Source organism: Phocoena sinus, chromosome 21 (assembly GCF_008692025.1).
Source record: "Phocoena sinus isolate mPhoSin1 chromosome 21, mPhoSin1.pri, whole genome shotgun sequence".
Lineage (NCBI taxonomy): Eukaryota > Metazoa > Chordata > Mammalia > Artiodactyla > Phocoenidae > Phocoena > Phocoena sinus.
Genome location: NC_045783.1, coordinates 12,119,684 through 12,135,789, shown reverse-complemented (window position 1 = coordinate 12,135,789; position 16,106 = coordinate 12,119,684). Strand labels below are relative to the sequence as shown.

Genomic DNA, 16,106 nt, shown 5'->3' with positions numbered 1-16,106 from the left:
CTCCCACATTGAATACAGTTTTTTTTTTAAAGCACCAGGCCATTTGGCCATGATCTATGGCCCACCGTAAACACCATTTGGTGCAGTCAAAGGGTGCCCATGGTGAGCAAAATAAGAGGTGAGTGAGGGAGCACAACTGCAAAATAACAGTTGGCCTACCTGGGGTGGGGAGGGTTGCCAAGCAGTCACAGACAGGAGCTTTCCCCAGCATTGAGCGGGGGTGGGGGGGAGAGGAAGGGCAAAGTCAAGACTGTTACAGTAAAACTGTAATCTATGCAGGTTGATACAGAGCCCCAAACTGAACTTCTAATGTGCTGAAGAGTGCACTGAACTTCCAAGTTCTATGTGGACTAGTACTGTGGTTCAATGGGGTCAGCTCGATGGGTCCCCAACCCACACTCCCAAGGCATTCATCCTACGTGGCCAGCTCAGGGATCAGAGCATCCTACCTAGTTGACAGGAACCTCTGAAGACCAAGAAAGACTGTTCAAATGGAAACCACCTAAGTATCCATCAACAGATGAATAGATAAAGAAGCTGTGGCATACAGTATGTGATATACAATGGAATACTACTCAGCAATAAAAAAGAACAAAAATTTTGCCATTTGTGGCAACATGGATGGACTTGGAGGGCATTATGCTAGGTGAAATAAGTCAGACAGAGAAAGACAAATATTGTATGATATCACTTTTATGTGGAATTTAAAAAATACAACAAACTAGTGAATATAACATAAAAGAAGCAGACTTGCAGATACCGAGAACTAGTGGTTACCAGTGGCGGGGGGCAGGGGTAACACAGGGGTGGGGAGTGGGAGGTACACACTACTGGGTGTAAGACAGGCTCAAAGATGTATTGTACAGGGCTTCCCTGGTGGCGCAGTGGTTGAGAGTCCACCTGCCGATGCAGGGGACGCGGGTTCATGCCCTGGTCCGGGAAGATCCCACATGCCGCGGAGCGGCTGGGCCCGTGAGCCATGGCCGCTGAGCCTGCGCGTCCGGAGCCTGTGCTCCGCAACGGGAGAGGCCACAACAGTGAGAGGCCCACGTACCGCAAAAAAAAAAAAAAAAAAGAAAGAAAGATGTATTGTACAACATGGGGAATAGAGCCAATATTTTGTAATAACTGTAAGTGGAAAGTAACCTTTGAAAATTGTATAAAATGAAAAAAAATTGCATAAAAATTTTTTTTAAAAGTCTGGTCAATCAGCCTGAAGTCAACCCTGGGCAGAGAGGTTCTCCTCCATCGAGAGACCCCTGAGCATGCCCAGATGTCCCGGAAGACTAGAGGAATGACAAAGGACACAGGCTCCAGAGTCAGACTATCTGGCTTCGAATCCTGGCTCCACGTTTAACTACAATGGCAGTCTCCCTGCGACTCCATTTCCCCATCTGTAACTGGAAGATAATAACAGCACCTACCTCATAGGACTTCTGGGAGAATAAAATGAGATCACAGTTAAAGAGCTTAGCAGGGTGGCTGTCACACAGAAAACACTGAGAAAATGTGTGCAGAACCTCTACTATTTTCAGGGGTAACCAGAACTATCCGTCAGTTCCTAAATTGGAATGACAACACTACAGCTACTACTCTTTGGTGAGGCCCTAGTTAGGGGCCCCCAAACATCTCCATGGGGTTGGTGGTATGATCTTCACTTTAGAGTTGAAAATGGAGCTTTAGAGGGGTTCAGACACTCACCTAAGCTTTCTCAGCTAATAAAGGTGGAGCAAGGAAAGCTTTGATCACATTGCAGCAGAGTCTGTATCATGTAATGGACCTCCAAAAGCTTAAAAGCATTTTAAAATAATACTTCAATATTCTAAAATCACTACTTATTGAATAAAATTATGTTCTTGTGAAATCTCCCAGCCTTCCCCCATGACATCTGCATAATTACCTATACAATCAGAAATACCTCACAAATTCTGATAGACCATGAAAAACACAAAATTATCTTTCTTAACATAAATATGACTGGGTAAATCATCATGCCCATCTTAATGAAATGGATTTAAAAGTTCAAAAGTACTGCAGACCCACAGTTTATCAAGTCACTTTTTTTTCAGGATTTGTAATTTGATCCTGTAAAAGAAGGGGCACATTCCAATTGGCCTGTGCAACACCTCTCTGCCCATGTTTGGTAAGTGTGTAACAAAATTGCCTAGAGGTAATAGTTCCTCCAAATGTCCTCTTCCACCATCTCTTACACTACTTAGCAAGACTTATAGACACTTCACTGCCCTAAAATAAAACACAACCAATTTTAAACTATGTCAATGTTGACTCATCTCACAGAATGTCCTTTAAAGCTCTAATACTGAGATCCAGAAATATGTATAACCATTCAAATTTATAAATACTTAAAGATCCAACAGCTTCAAGGCAAACTGGAATAATAACAAATCACCTTAGTCAAAACTGTTTGTCCCCATCAAATGAACTGGTTACCCAGTTTCTTAAAAACAGAGTTCATGATAATTGTTAATCCATTAACAATTTTAAATAAAAGACATGCTTAACTTTCTTAAGAAGTAGTGGTAAAGATAAGCCAAGCCATATAATTTTATTTCACTTTCTATTTGCTTTACCCAGGCATTACACAGTCTTGTAATCCTTGCTAGTAAACACAAATGACATGATATTAACATAACATGTAAACTGAAGTAAAAGAGAATCTAAAATGCCTAAATATTTCAAGAATGCATTGCAGTTTCAATAACCTGAAACTCCAAGTATCAGAAAGCAGAAAGAATTACCATACAACTGTAAAAGTCAAATATTTATACAGGTGCCTTAAAAGCCACTGTTGGGTGCACACTATCATCATTGAAATTTACTACCTGTTAAGTAGTTTCAAAGTGCAATAACTGGCTTGGAGCGTGAAGTTTATGACAACAACTAATACATCTGGAGGGACTGTGAAGGCGTGATGCTTGTCATAACTTTCATCAGGTCAGCAACACGCAGCCAGGCTAGCGCAAGACAGGACCTCAGCACAGGTGCCTTTTCTCATTTCAAGAGGGAAACCTAAACCGATACCTTCATGGATAATTTAACAAGGATTGTTCCATAAATTTATAATGTCACTTGTGACTTTCTTATAACTGCTCTTTAGTAGCATTCAAAAACAATATTCTTGAGATAAAAGTAACTGAGAACATAAAGTATGAAACTATTTCAGCTTCAAATTGAGAAAAGGGGGAATGTTTAATAGGAGAAGCACCTAAAAAGGTTATAAACCCCTAAGGCCACATTCCATAAAAAGGTGGAAAGAAATTTCAGAAATGATAAACATCCAAAATTTGGAATTATCCCTAATGGTATATTATTTAAATTTATAAATAGGAATACCTCCTTAATAGTTTACAAATTTACAATTAGGAATATCTCCTCTTATTCTTCCAATAATTCTAACTATAAGAAATTTTCCTTTTCAGGGTAAAGAGAAAAATGGAAAAGAGAAACAACATTTGTGAACATTCAGCTAAACTTCAGTCCCTGAACTTCTTAGATGATGATATTGTTATGTTTCTCCTCTTCACTTCTGAGCAGGAATAAAAAGTGTGTTGAAAACTACAAGAAACCACGCTAAGCTCAAGTCAGCGTTCCTCAATAACCAAGGTTCGGTTCCACTGTTCATTTCATCACTTCTTATTTCAACACAGCATCTGCCTTTTCAAGATCTGAGAGTCAGTTCAAGTTTTCAGGTGAAGATAAACACTAAGCAGTAAACCCCCAAACAAGCGTCTCTAAACTCTGGGGGGCAAAGTCAGTTACACCCACCACCAGGGCTCAGCAGGGAAGGGTGCCCGGGGCCCCCTCAGGCCCAGGGCCTCTGGCCCGACCATGGCGCACCCCGTAAAGAACGTGCAGGCAAGGCTGGGAGCCAAGGACGGCCAGAGAGATGCCACAGGTGGCCTGGACGGCTGGCTGGCCCCGCCTGGCACTTAGGCCTCCTCCTCCGAGAGGCCCAGGGCCGGGCCCCGCCTCCCAGACCGAATGGACCCTCCAGCCTCTTGCTGGCCAACTTCAGGCGGAGGCGAGCTCGGAGCAGGGCTCAGGGGGCCCCTCTGGGTCCGTGAACTGGACACTGTGACCGCTCAGGGCGTCAATTCCACCCTTCCCTCTGCGCCCAGAGTGTCTAAAGGTCCCGGGGCCGTCGCAGAGCGGGTGGCCAAGAGGGCCTTGGAAGGGGCGGCTGCAACCGGCCCCCTCCAGGGCGCCTGGCCGGCTGACGCAGCCCCGGCTCGGGCAGACGGTCCCGCGCCTCCTTCCCGGGACCCCTCCCGGCCACCCGGGCCGGTGACGCCCCACGCCCCCCGCGCCGCGGGCGCCGCCGCTCGGCCAGGTCTCCCGGACAACAGCCGCCGCCGCGCTTCCGAGGCGGGTCCCCGCGCCCACCCGCGGCCCGGCAGCCCACCTGTCCCGGGGGTCGATCCAGCTGGTCCTCCGGGTGTTGTGGTCGATGTAGAAGACCTTGCCGTCGTAGTCCCTGGCCTCCTCCCAGCCCCGGGGTAGCGGCAGCTGCCCGCTCCCGGCCCTCCTAGGCATGGTCGGCGGCCTCGCCGGCGAGCGGCGCCTCCATAGGGACCGGGCGCGGGACGCGGCGGGAACGCGACTGCCCGGCCCGACCCGGGCGCCGGCGAGGGGCTGCGGGGCGCGGGGCGCGGCGGGGCCACGCGCGGGGGCGCCTCAGGAAACCCTGCTCTCGGCCCCACCGGGGATCAGTCCACCATGTCTGTGTCGGAGCGGGCGAGCGAACCCTCCTCCTCCTCCTCCTCCTCCTCGCGATCGCCGCCGCTGCCTCCGCCTCTTCCTCCTCCTCCTCCTCCCCGTCCCCCTGTGGCCGCCGAGGGTCGCGGCGCCCAGGCTGCCCGAGCCGCCGCCGTCTGGGCTCGGATCCGGGAAGCTCCGCGGAGCGGCGGCCGTGGCGGCGACGGTCTCCTCATTTGCATACGATTAGCATGCGCCCCGCCCGGGGCCCGCCCCCACCCGCTCCTCCCCTCGCTCGGCTCATCTGCATGCACATTCCTCGCCGCCACATTCCAGGGCTTAACCCTGCCGCTCCCGCGGCACGCTGCGCCTGCCGGGGCGCCGGCCCGAGTCAGGGGCGGAAGGTAGCCGCGGGCCAGGTGGGAGGGAAGACGGAGAAGGAATGCGCTGCTCGCTGCTTCCCCTTGACCCCAAATATCTCCCTACGGCTGAACATTTGGGGTTTTAGAGTTTTGGGACGGGAAAGGCGGCTAAAGAGAAGTCTCCGCAGCCCTCTCCACCGCCTTCCGACTTCTAGGGAAACCACAAGACTTTCGAGAGGAAAGGGGTGGGGAGGCTCTCTTCGGAAGACAAGGTCCCAGCAAACCGAGAAGGCACAAAGGCTCCCCCGCTCCCCCTCGGACCCCGGGGCGTTCCGGGCGGTGGGAAAGTGTGAAAAGCAGAGCCAGCGCTCGAAAGCGCGTCAGTGGCGCGTCCGGGGCGGTGTCGCCCCCGGGGCCTCTGCTGGGCGCCCGGCCCTCCGTGACCTCAGCCTCGCGGCGGAAAGCGAAGGCGGATCCCGCGGTCCGAGGGCGCCGCGACATGCCTGCCCCGGTGCCCCGCTGCGCGTGGAAAACTCGGCCCAGATTCGGAAAAGCCACTGCACCCCCCTCCCCCCCCACCCCCCGCCGCGGCCGTCGTCGTCGTCGTCGTCGTCGTCCGCCGCGCGCGGGCCTGAGGCGCTCCACACGGGGGCCCTGCGCTGGACGTGCACGCGCCCGGGAGCCAGCCCCTTACGTCCGCCCGCGCCCCGGGAAGTCCCCCGCCCGCGCCCCGGGAAGTCCCCCACCCGGAGCCCCGCCGAGGCCCAGAAGGTGTGGGCGAGCCCGCTGGCAGGAAAACGCGGCGGCCTGGCGGCCAGGCTTTCCTAGACCCTGGATGTGTCCGGGGAGGAACGTGGACCTTCTCTCCTTCCACAAGTATTTATTTATTTAGCAGCTACTACGCCCTGGTCGGCCCTGAGGAGGTCCGGACGTTGGGCTCCGGGCTGGACGGTTCCACGAGCCGCAGGCCTGGCAGGGCCCGGACACACAGCATTTGTGCCCCCAGCCCCTCGGTCTGGGAGGGAGCCTCCCAGTCCCCAGACTCCTCTCCAGCCAGGTCTACACCACCGTCCCATTCATATTCTTCTGGGTTACTGAGCAGCTGCTTTTAGAGTAAAAACAAAAAAAAACGGAGGAAGACCCGGAGATCATTCACGTTTTGGTGTGAATTCGCTTAATCCTGCCGCCTAATTTGTAAAGACTTCCCCACCCTGTGCGGGACGCAGCTCACAGCAAGGGTTTTCAGGGGGGTTGGAACAACGTCCGCCTCCCCTCCTGGGTGCACAGACCGGTAAGGGAGTCAGGTGAATTGAGATTCTCTACAGCGCGGAGCTGGCGCTGCGCGGTTAGTGTAGCAGCTGCCCTGGAGGCTGGGGACGGCCTTTGGTTCTCCAGGCCGTCGGGGCATCTGCGGTCAATCTCGAAGGTGGAGGAGGGTGGTCCTCGAGAGGAGGGACGTGGGGTCAGGCTTGGAACAGCTTCACGGCGGGGACTGGACCTGCCGTCTCGGGCGAGGGCCTTAGAAGGGGTTGTATTTGTACTTGGAGCATCTGGGCAGAAACTTTTAACTACTAGAAACTCTAGAAAGAACTCCTGGGAAGGAGCTACCAGAGGTCGCAGGAGTTGGGGAACGGAGTCACCCAAGATGAACTCACTTACTGTATCTTTCTAGGCCTTCCTCGTTTACACCCAGGAAACTAGGCTTCGCCTGTAACAAAGGGAAGCCCCCGCCTCCAGGTCCTGTGTTCAGCCCCGCTCCATTGATCAGGAAGTGATCACACAAGGCAAGCTTCTCCTGTTCCAGGTGAGATGTGACATCCTAGTGGATAATCTTAAGGTTGTACTTGTGAATGCTGTGAAAAAGATGAGACCTGGCTAAAACTAATCTCTAACACCACTGAATGAACGAGGTGCTTTGTTTTGGACTGGTCTATACTGGCCCGTTAGCATGGCCAAAATTTGTGTTATGGTATACTAATAACATCATTCGGCAACCCAGCCAAGCCATTCTTGTTTAAACCTTGCTTCCTGCTGTGCTTTCCGCCCTCAAAAAAAAACAATTAGAAAACATGTATTATATTAAAATGTCTGCATCCTACTGTTAAAAAAAAAAAAGTAACACACTTTGCTGTTGCCACAATTTAGTTTGTTTCACTGGGATGAACTACTGCCCAATACTTCTCGGTGTTATTTCACATTTGATAAGCTTTCAGGTAAGTATTCTTACCCAACTTCTAAAACCGATGAGGAACCCAAAATGGCACACAGCGGTAAATGACATTTATTGTTCTATAAATCTCAAGACTTCAAAAAGGGACCCTAAATAGACAAACAAAACTCTGAAGCATTTAAGAGACAAGCTCGCTTCTTCTCCCCCACTGGGTGGCACAGGAAACATTTGGTCACACAAAAGCAGTTAAGATGACAGAAAGGAAAATTGCTCCTCTGCAGGGTTTTTTTGTCTTGATCAAGTTTTCACTCTGCTGTTCTGAGTTCACCCAGTTTACATAGTACCATCCCTTCGGAAAATTCCTAGTGGTTAAGACAATGGAGATTATCCCTAGTTTATAGATGGATACGTTTAGATTTCATTTGGTTCCAGTTGATCGTTGGCAGAGAAGGATGATGCTGTCTGCTGTCCTGGATACCAGATTACCACAGTCTATGGCACCACTAGCCGCTGAAGAGTCTGTTTTCTGGCCTTCAATTCCCTTTTCTCCCAGCTTTACATTTTCTCTGGTACTAAGAGTCTGTGGGGGGTGAGCTGCCATTAAACAAAGCTCCCACGTCAACGTCCAAATCCTGCGTGGCAGGAAAATTAGCGGTATCAAAAATGGGAGTAGACAGTGAAATTTATTTCAACAGATAATTAGTTATAACTATCCAAATTTAAAATATGTGTACTTTTAATCCAGCAATCCCGGTGCTACAGGTTTACCTACGGATATTAAAATTCCTCAGGATTTGCAAGGATGTTCATTGTAGCATGCTTCATAATAACAAAACTGGAAAAACCACCAGCATCCATCATTAAGGGACTAAGTAAATGAATTATCCATACTCAGCAGGCCTATTAAAAGCATTGCATAAAAATGTATGTGCTGATAATGTGTGTGCTGATCCTGGAAAGATGTCCAGGATCTTTAAGGGAAAAAAAGCAAGGTGCAAAAACCACTTGCTTGTTAACTTCACTGGAGGTGGAGCCAATCATAAAATTTAAAGAACACAGCCTCCTATATACTTCCTTAGTGTCAAAGGGAGAATTCAGACAGTAAATTAAGAGAATGGGGACTGTCAGAAAGGTCTCGTCAAAGCAGTATACATAAGGAAAATGATCATTAAAAGGGATGGGGTCGAGATGAGTGGACATGATTCCAAAATGGACCGGCGTGGCAGGGCGTGCTTGTAGGAGGAAATGGATATTGGAAACTCCAAGGTGAATCTGGTGTGCAAGACCCCAAGACTGGCTGGAGCCGTCTAGTTAGGAGGCTGGCGTGGTAATATAGGTATGAGAGAGATAAAGGTCTGGATTAGAAATAAAGTGAGGAAGGCATGAAAAGGAATGATCTGGCAAGAATTTGCTACTGATTAGATTAAGCAGTAAGTCGACCACAAGGAGGAATCTGGTATGAGTCCAAGATTTTAGGCCATCAAGAGAAACTCAAATAGCTGAAATAAATGAGGAAGTCCAAAGGGGGATCTGATATGGGGTTTGATTTTAGAAATTAGAGATACCCAGCAGAAAGTTAAAGGTCGGGACTCAAGCTCAAACAAAAGGTCAGGACTGCAAATACATGGTCGAATGTCACCCATCTGAAATTCTGTAAAGGGCTAAGGATTCAGGATTGAATCTTGGGAAAGAAACATCAGTATAAGTCTAATAGCATTAAGTAACCCATCTATAGTCCTGTATTTGGCCTGTAATTCTTCAGTAATTTGATGTGATTTAATTTATTTCTTTGTAAAATGTGGTCTCCATTTTCAGTGATGTGTGTAAGAATTCGTTACTAGCGTGTAATCCATCTCTGGATGAATTATTGTTATAAACTTTAAGCTTAAGCTATTGAATCAACTCATGTGTAGGACAAGATGAACTGGTTTTCAATATTTTAATATCCCCTGTCTCCTCAAGGAGATCAGGGATTATATCAACTGGAACTTCTAAATAAGGATAACTTTTTCTTTCCTGAATCAAGCTAGTGACATTTTTGTTTTTGCTCTTCTGCAACCGAAATGTTAAAATAAATAACATCTCTAGGTATTATGAATCAGTAGCCCTAATCCACAATTCCTAAATCTTATTGTCTAGACAGTCCTGAAAAAGATAGGCATATGAGCGTTAAGAATTCCCAGTGCCAGGCCAGACCAGAAACCTCGATAACCACAGCCACTTCCCTGCCAGTTACTCATTATAGCAACACCTTGGGCAACAGCGATCATTCCAGTTCAGTAGCAAGTAAGCAACATCAAACAGGTTAGATTTTACCTTACTCACTGCAGAGGGAGACCCACATTGAGCGAATGCTGTGGTTGCTAAAGAGATAGAAAAGATTTAATAGCTGTCTTATTAACTAAAAGGAACAAAAGTTCCAATGCCATGCTTGTATGTGTGAGACTCTCAGAGGGTACCTCTTGTATACTCTGTGGGGTAGACTCTAAGAATAAATATTCACTGACATTCTTTCTTACATAATGAAAAAATATAAGGTTCCATTTTACTTTTACCATCTTTAATTTGCATTTTCCCCCATTCCAACTTTATAATCCACGAAAAACAGCTTCTTTAAAAGATGGGATGGTATTCCCTCATCCCTCTTTTAAAGCTATTTCATATCCCCTTTCCTATCCCTCTGAATTTTCCATTAAAATCTTTATTTCTACTTATTATTTCTCAGTCTTTCTCTCTTTCTCCACTTCATCCTCTCTCTTTCTTAGTTCCTGATTTCCTGATGTTGACTCAATGCTGTGAATTTGGCTTTAAGAAATTTAACTGCAATATAATCTCCCAAATTTGTCTGATTTAGGGATATTCAAATTGAATAAGGAGAAAAATCGGTCTATGTAATAAAACATGTTCAAAGAAGTGTATTTTGCCAATAAACGTATGGAAAGTTGCTCAAAGTCATTAAGAACCAGTGAAATGAAAACTAAAACCACATTGAGATACTCATGTAGCTGCTACACTGGCAAAAACTTAAGTTTAAAAATATCAGGTGTTGGTAAGAATGTGGAGCGACAGGTATTGTCATCAGTGACGGGTGGCAATACAAATTGGTACAGACACAGTTTGGCCATATCTAGGAAAATTGAGGATATCCACATCCTATGACCTAGTGATTCCATTCCTAGGTATATCCCTAGAGAAATTCACACATATATGCTCCAGATCCACGTACAAGAAATGTTTAGGGTGTATTATTTACGGTAGCCTAAAAGTGAAGCATGCAACTGTCTGATAAAGAATGTAGTGGATGAATATATTGTGTGGTTTATTTATGCAATACAGTAGAGCAGTGATAAACGGATGAACTATAGCTACACAAAACCCCTTCGATAAATCTTTAAAAATATAATGTTGGGTAAAAGAAGCAAGAAACAAAAGAATTTGTACAGAGAGATTTCATTCACATAAAGCTCACAAAAACAGGTAAAACCAAACTATATTGATTAGAGATGTGTATGTAAGAGGTGAAAGTATAAAGAAAAACAAGGAAATAAGTACCGCAAAGGTCAACATAGTGCTTACTTCTAAAGGGAGGGATAATGTTGAACTTGGGGAGAAGGACATGGGGAGAGGAATTCTGTTAATGTTCTGAGGTTTTTTTAAACCTGTTTGCTTTATATTTTTTGTTAAACTATATGCACATGTTTATACACTTTTCTATATGTATGTTTCATTTCTCTTTCTGTCTCTCTCTCTCACACACACACACACACACACACGGAAATACTATAGTTTTATCTTGAAGCGTGGGAATACCCAAGACCTGGGAAACCTGCTTTAATGAACAGATGAAAATTGTACTTGTAATTGGCACATTCAGTGTGTGAATGCAAATGCCCCACTAAAGGTTATTCTTTCTAAAATAGAGTAAGCTCCCTTATTTGTTTATTTACAGATGTTGAGACATATGTACAAATAAGATCCAATTACAATAATTCTGTAAAACGAAGGTATATCCTTCAAATTCGTATCCTGTACCAGAACTTCTTAAAACCATAAGAAACTATGCACAGCAATAATTCTACACAACGAATATTCTGTCTGGCTGCTAAACACTTTCAGTTTTAAAATGGCCTGACTACTGTTCCACTGGTGTCCTGGGGGGAGGGAGAGGGGCAGCGGGTAGGCCAGCGGAGGCCCGACTTTACTGAACTGTGCTGTGCATGCCAGTTTTTTTAGCTCTCACCCTTCAGCTCACTCAACTCTTTTTGTAGAAAACATCCAAATCACCTCTTCTAGAATTTACCTAGACCACCAAATCACAAAATAAAACAAGTCCCTCACTCATCCATTCAAGTTCTGTTGCGCACTTAATATGAACAGGGTTCTGAAAACTAAAGGCTGAGTAAGAACAAGGTCCCTGCTCGATTGCAACAGTACTGATTCTCAGTATTTGGGTATTCCCATGCATTGTGGTGTTTTTGTGTCTTTAAATATCTGTAATTTTGTTGGTGTAATACCGTTATTTTAATAGTTAAAAAATAAAAAAATTGGAGCCATTTACTTCTTGAGACACACCCAAGAAATTTAGATTATTTTTATTTTGAAAAATGTGAAAACTACAGAAAAATTGAAAGAATAATAAAATTAATACCTGTGTAAGCATCTTCCAGATCCACCAGGCGATATTAACATGTTGCCATGTTACTATCTCTTTTATATCTCTGTTTGTAGATAAAGGCTTTTTTATTCAACCATTTGAAAGTAAAAATAAAGACATTCTCTGACATAACCATAGTATTATTATCAACCCCCCAGATTAAAATTGATATAATAAATACTACTTAATATACAGTCCATATCCACATTTCCCCAATTACCCTAAAGCGTCCTGTACAGCTGTTTGTTGTTTTTTAAACAGGATGCCGTCAAGGACACCACGTGGCACTTAATTGTCCTGTCTTTTTAGTCTCCTCCAATCTTTTTTTTTTTTTTTTTTGTGGTATGCGGGCCTCTCACTGTCGTGGCCTCTCCCGTTGTGGAGCACAGGCTCCGGACGCGCAGGCCCAGCGGCCATGGCTCACGGGCCCAGCCGCTCCGCGGCATGTGGGATCCTCCCAGACCGGGGCACGAACCCGTGTCCCCTGCATCGGCAGGCGGACTCTCAACCACTGCGCCACCAGGGAAGCCCCTAGTCTCCTCCAATCTTGAACATCCCCCTGCTTTCATGACAATGATGAAGAGTCTAGGCTGGCAGTTTTGCAAAATATCCCACAATCTGGGTTTAGATGATTTCCTCAAGATTCAGATGAAAATCCTTGTCCAGAAAACTCCATGGTTAGGTTTATATTTCCCACCTCATCACATCAGGAGGCCTGTGATGTCAGTTTTGTCCCGTCGTTGGTCCCATGTACTACTGAATGATGCAAAGTGGCATCTGACAGGTGTATCTGATACCACTGCAAAGGCCTCTTTTCTCCTCTAATAGCTATCTTACTAATAGCTATCTGTGGGGTTATACTTTAAGACTATATGAATATCCTTTTCACCCATGCATTTGGCATTTATTCAAGAGCCATGCTTACATACATCAATTATTACATTCATGGTTCCAAAATGGTGGGTTTTTTCCTTACGTTTACCAGCCAGCATTTTTATGTGAAGAACTTTCCCTATCTCTTTCTGCCATGATTGTTGTTATTTTTTTTATCACTAGGGACACATGGATTATTTTTTAGTGTGTTATAATCCATTCCAGCGTTTTTTATTGTGGTAAAATAAATGTAATACCTACCATTTTAATCGTTTTTAAGTGTACAGTTTAGGGGCCTTAAGTACATTCACCCTGTTGTGCAACCATCACCACCATCCGTCTCCAGGACTCCATCTTCCCCACGTGAACTCTGTGCCCCTTAAACACTAAGTCCCCATGCTCCCCTCTCCCCCGTTCCTGGCAACTGCACCATCTTTTTTTTTACGCTCAAATTGTCTTAGATTTGGCCTATGGGAGCTCCTTCATTGTATTTCCTGTGTTCTCTGACATGTCCCCATCATTCTTTTTTTTTAATATAAATTTATTTATTTATTTATCTCTGGCTGCGTTGGGTCTTTGTTGCTGCGTGCAGGCTTTCTCTAGTTGTGGTGAACGGGGGCTACTCTTGGTTGCTGTGCGCGGGCTTCTCACTGCAGTGGCTTCTCTTGTTGCAGAGCATGGGCTCTAGGCGTGCAGGCTTCAGTAGTTGTGGCTCGCAGGCTCAGTAGTCGTGGCTTGCAGGCTCTAGAGCTCAGGCTCAGTAATTGTGGCTCGCTGGCTCTAGAGCACAGGCTCAGTAGTTGTGGCACACAACCTTAGTTGCTCCATGGCATGTGGGATCTTCCCGGACCAGGGCTCAAACCCGTGTCCCCTGCATTGGCAGGCGGACTCTCAACCACTGCACCACCTGGGAAGTCCCATATCCCCATCATTCTTTGAGCATTTCCTTGTTTGCTGGCACAAGAAGATTTTCCAGGCTCCCTTTAATCCTTTCCCTGTCCCAGAGCTTGACTCAGCCATTTCTCCAAGAACCCCAGGTCCTTTTAGCGGGCAGTGAATGGTATTTAGAAACCAACATCTGAGCATCTAGGTGAAGTCACCGATATTGGAGGGTCACCCAGGCCCTCTTAGTAGATACATGTACATGCTTATCTATTTCTCTGTCAAAAACCACGAGTTCATATGAATTCCTTCAGTTCAAACTCAACATCACAGCACTCACTCCAGTTTTGTTTCCTTTCCGTGTTTGTAACGCCCTTCTTGAACAGGGAGAAAACTGACTGTCCTTCTCCTCGGTGTATTTATGTATTTAATCGATACCCCTGAATGTAACCAGCCTCCCAAGGCTGCCTTCCCCGATGATACCACCCCCAACCCACCCCCGTGGCCTGCACACCTTGTGTTCGGCCCACGCCCTCCCAGAAGCCTCTCCTACCCTCTGTGGGCTCCCGCACCCGGTGCTGGGCCACTCTGCCGTGCAGGAGCCCTCCTCACCCCACTCAAGCTCCCATACCCCACACCAGGGCACCCGACGCCCTCAAACGACTCACCTGGTCCGGCTCTGACACCCCACGTTGGGCTGCACCTCCACGAGGACACCATCTCTGTGCTGCTTGTTTTACTGCCCTTCCAAGCACACACTCTTCTTACCCTTCTTGGTAAGTCCCACATCCCATACCAGGGGGACTGCCCATCTGCTTGGACGTCCCTCCCGCTAGGGCTCTGACTCTCACACTCGTTAAGAGTAGCATTTCTCACAACTTAAGTAGAACCTTGGTAACCTTGTTAAAAATGAAGATTGGGCTTCCCAGGTGGCGCAGTGGTTGAGAGTCCGCCTGCCGATGCCGGGGACGCGGGTTCGTGCCCCGGTCCGGGAAGATCCCACATGCCGCGGAGCGGCTGGACCCGTGAGCCATGGCCGCTGAGCCTGCACGTCCGGAGCCTGTGCTCCGCAGCGGGAGAGGCCACAACAGTGAGAGGCCCGCGTACCGAAAAAAAAAAAGAAAGAAAATGCAGATTGCCGGGTCCCACTCCCAGAGATTATGATTCAGTCAATTGAAATGAGATGGTGAGATCCACATCCTCAACAGGTGCTTCTGATGCAAGTGGTCTGAATGACAATTTAAGAAATTCTGTTTTCATCTGGAATAACAGCATCAAAAGATAAGCACGTTTAATATTTTGACAAGTATTGCCAAACCGTCTGCCTGAAAGGCTGTACCTCGTTGTGGTTCCCCTGGCTGTGCAGAGCAGTGCACTGTCCCAAACCTTTCAGCATACCCCTCTAAGGGGAGGTGCTTCACGAACATCGGGTGTGTGGGTGGAGCGGGGGATCCTCTTCCCTGGGCCTCAGTTTCCTTCTAAAATCAGGATCTTGGATTAAATCAGTGCTTCCAAACTTTCCTGATGATGAACATCACTTGGAAGTCTTGTTAAAAATCCGGATTTGCAGGATCAGGTCTACTGCATCAGACTCTCTAGGGGAAGGGAGTGGGAATCTGTTTAACAGTAATCCCGAGCTTCTCTTGAATAAGTTCCACGTTACTCCTTTGACTAAGTGAGTTTTGTAAATATTGCTCTGATCGACTTTGAATGTTCCCTCCGGTTCTATAATATTTTAATTTCACCTGACTGTACAAGACCTTTTGTTTTAATTATGAACCAATAGCCGTGAACTTCAGAGGAAAAAGTACAAGCTGTCTGCAGAGCAGCTATAATGCTCAAATAAGATATACGTGGATGATAAATTCAAGACATGTCTTTTACATCTTTGTGAAGGCTAAATATTTCAGATATTTTTACATTTTTAAAGAAACTGCCACTGCAAAGATTTAAAATATTCCTAAAATGTCAAGGTGGCATACTAATCCTCCTGTGCTGCTTTCTCATTGGGATTATTAAAGGAATGGACGACTACATAATAAAAGGAAAACTTCAGACCTGAAGGAAGATCAGACTTCAAGTAAAAGAAAGTTTTGAAGTTCTCAAGTTTCTCAGTGAAAAGGAAATAAGTCCAGTTGAAAACAGTAATAATGATAAAAGGGGATTGAGAGTAGATCTTATGACACCACGCTAAATGAATGATGTGTAATTTGGAGAAGTTATGGTTAAAGAGGTTGCTGCAGAGGAATGCACTGATTCATCTAAAACAAACATTAAACTGAAGATTTTCCATATTGAAGTGATTTTTCTTTATGTATTATATTGATTTATGAGTCCTATTTACAGACACTCTTAAAATTGGAAGTCATCAGGTCACTGTTGGCTATTGGATATTTTGGTCAAATAAATCTTCAGTTATAGACTTTTTTAATAAAGTTACTTATTGGGA

At 46.1% G+C, this 16,106-nt stretch overlaps 1 protein-coding gene across 1 annotated transcript in view; it reads right to left on the bottom strand.

The window, feature by feature from the left end:
* WWC2 (WW and C2 domain containing 2) overlaps positions 1–4,712 on the bottom strand; it is a 166,321-nt gene extending 161,609 nt beyond the window's left edge. Inside the window, exon 1 of the mRNA XM_032618319.1 lies at positions 4,424–4,712. Coding sequence (XP_032474210.1) covers positions 4,424–4,554 — 131 coding nt within the window. The 5' untranslated portion in view covers positions 4,555–4,712. The remainder of the gene's footprint in view (positions 1–4,423) is intronic.
* Positions 4,713–16,106: the final 11,394 nt, after the last annotated feature.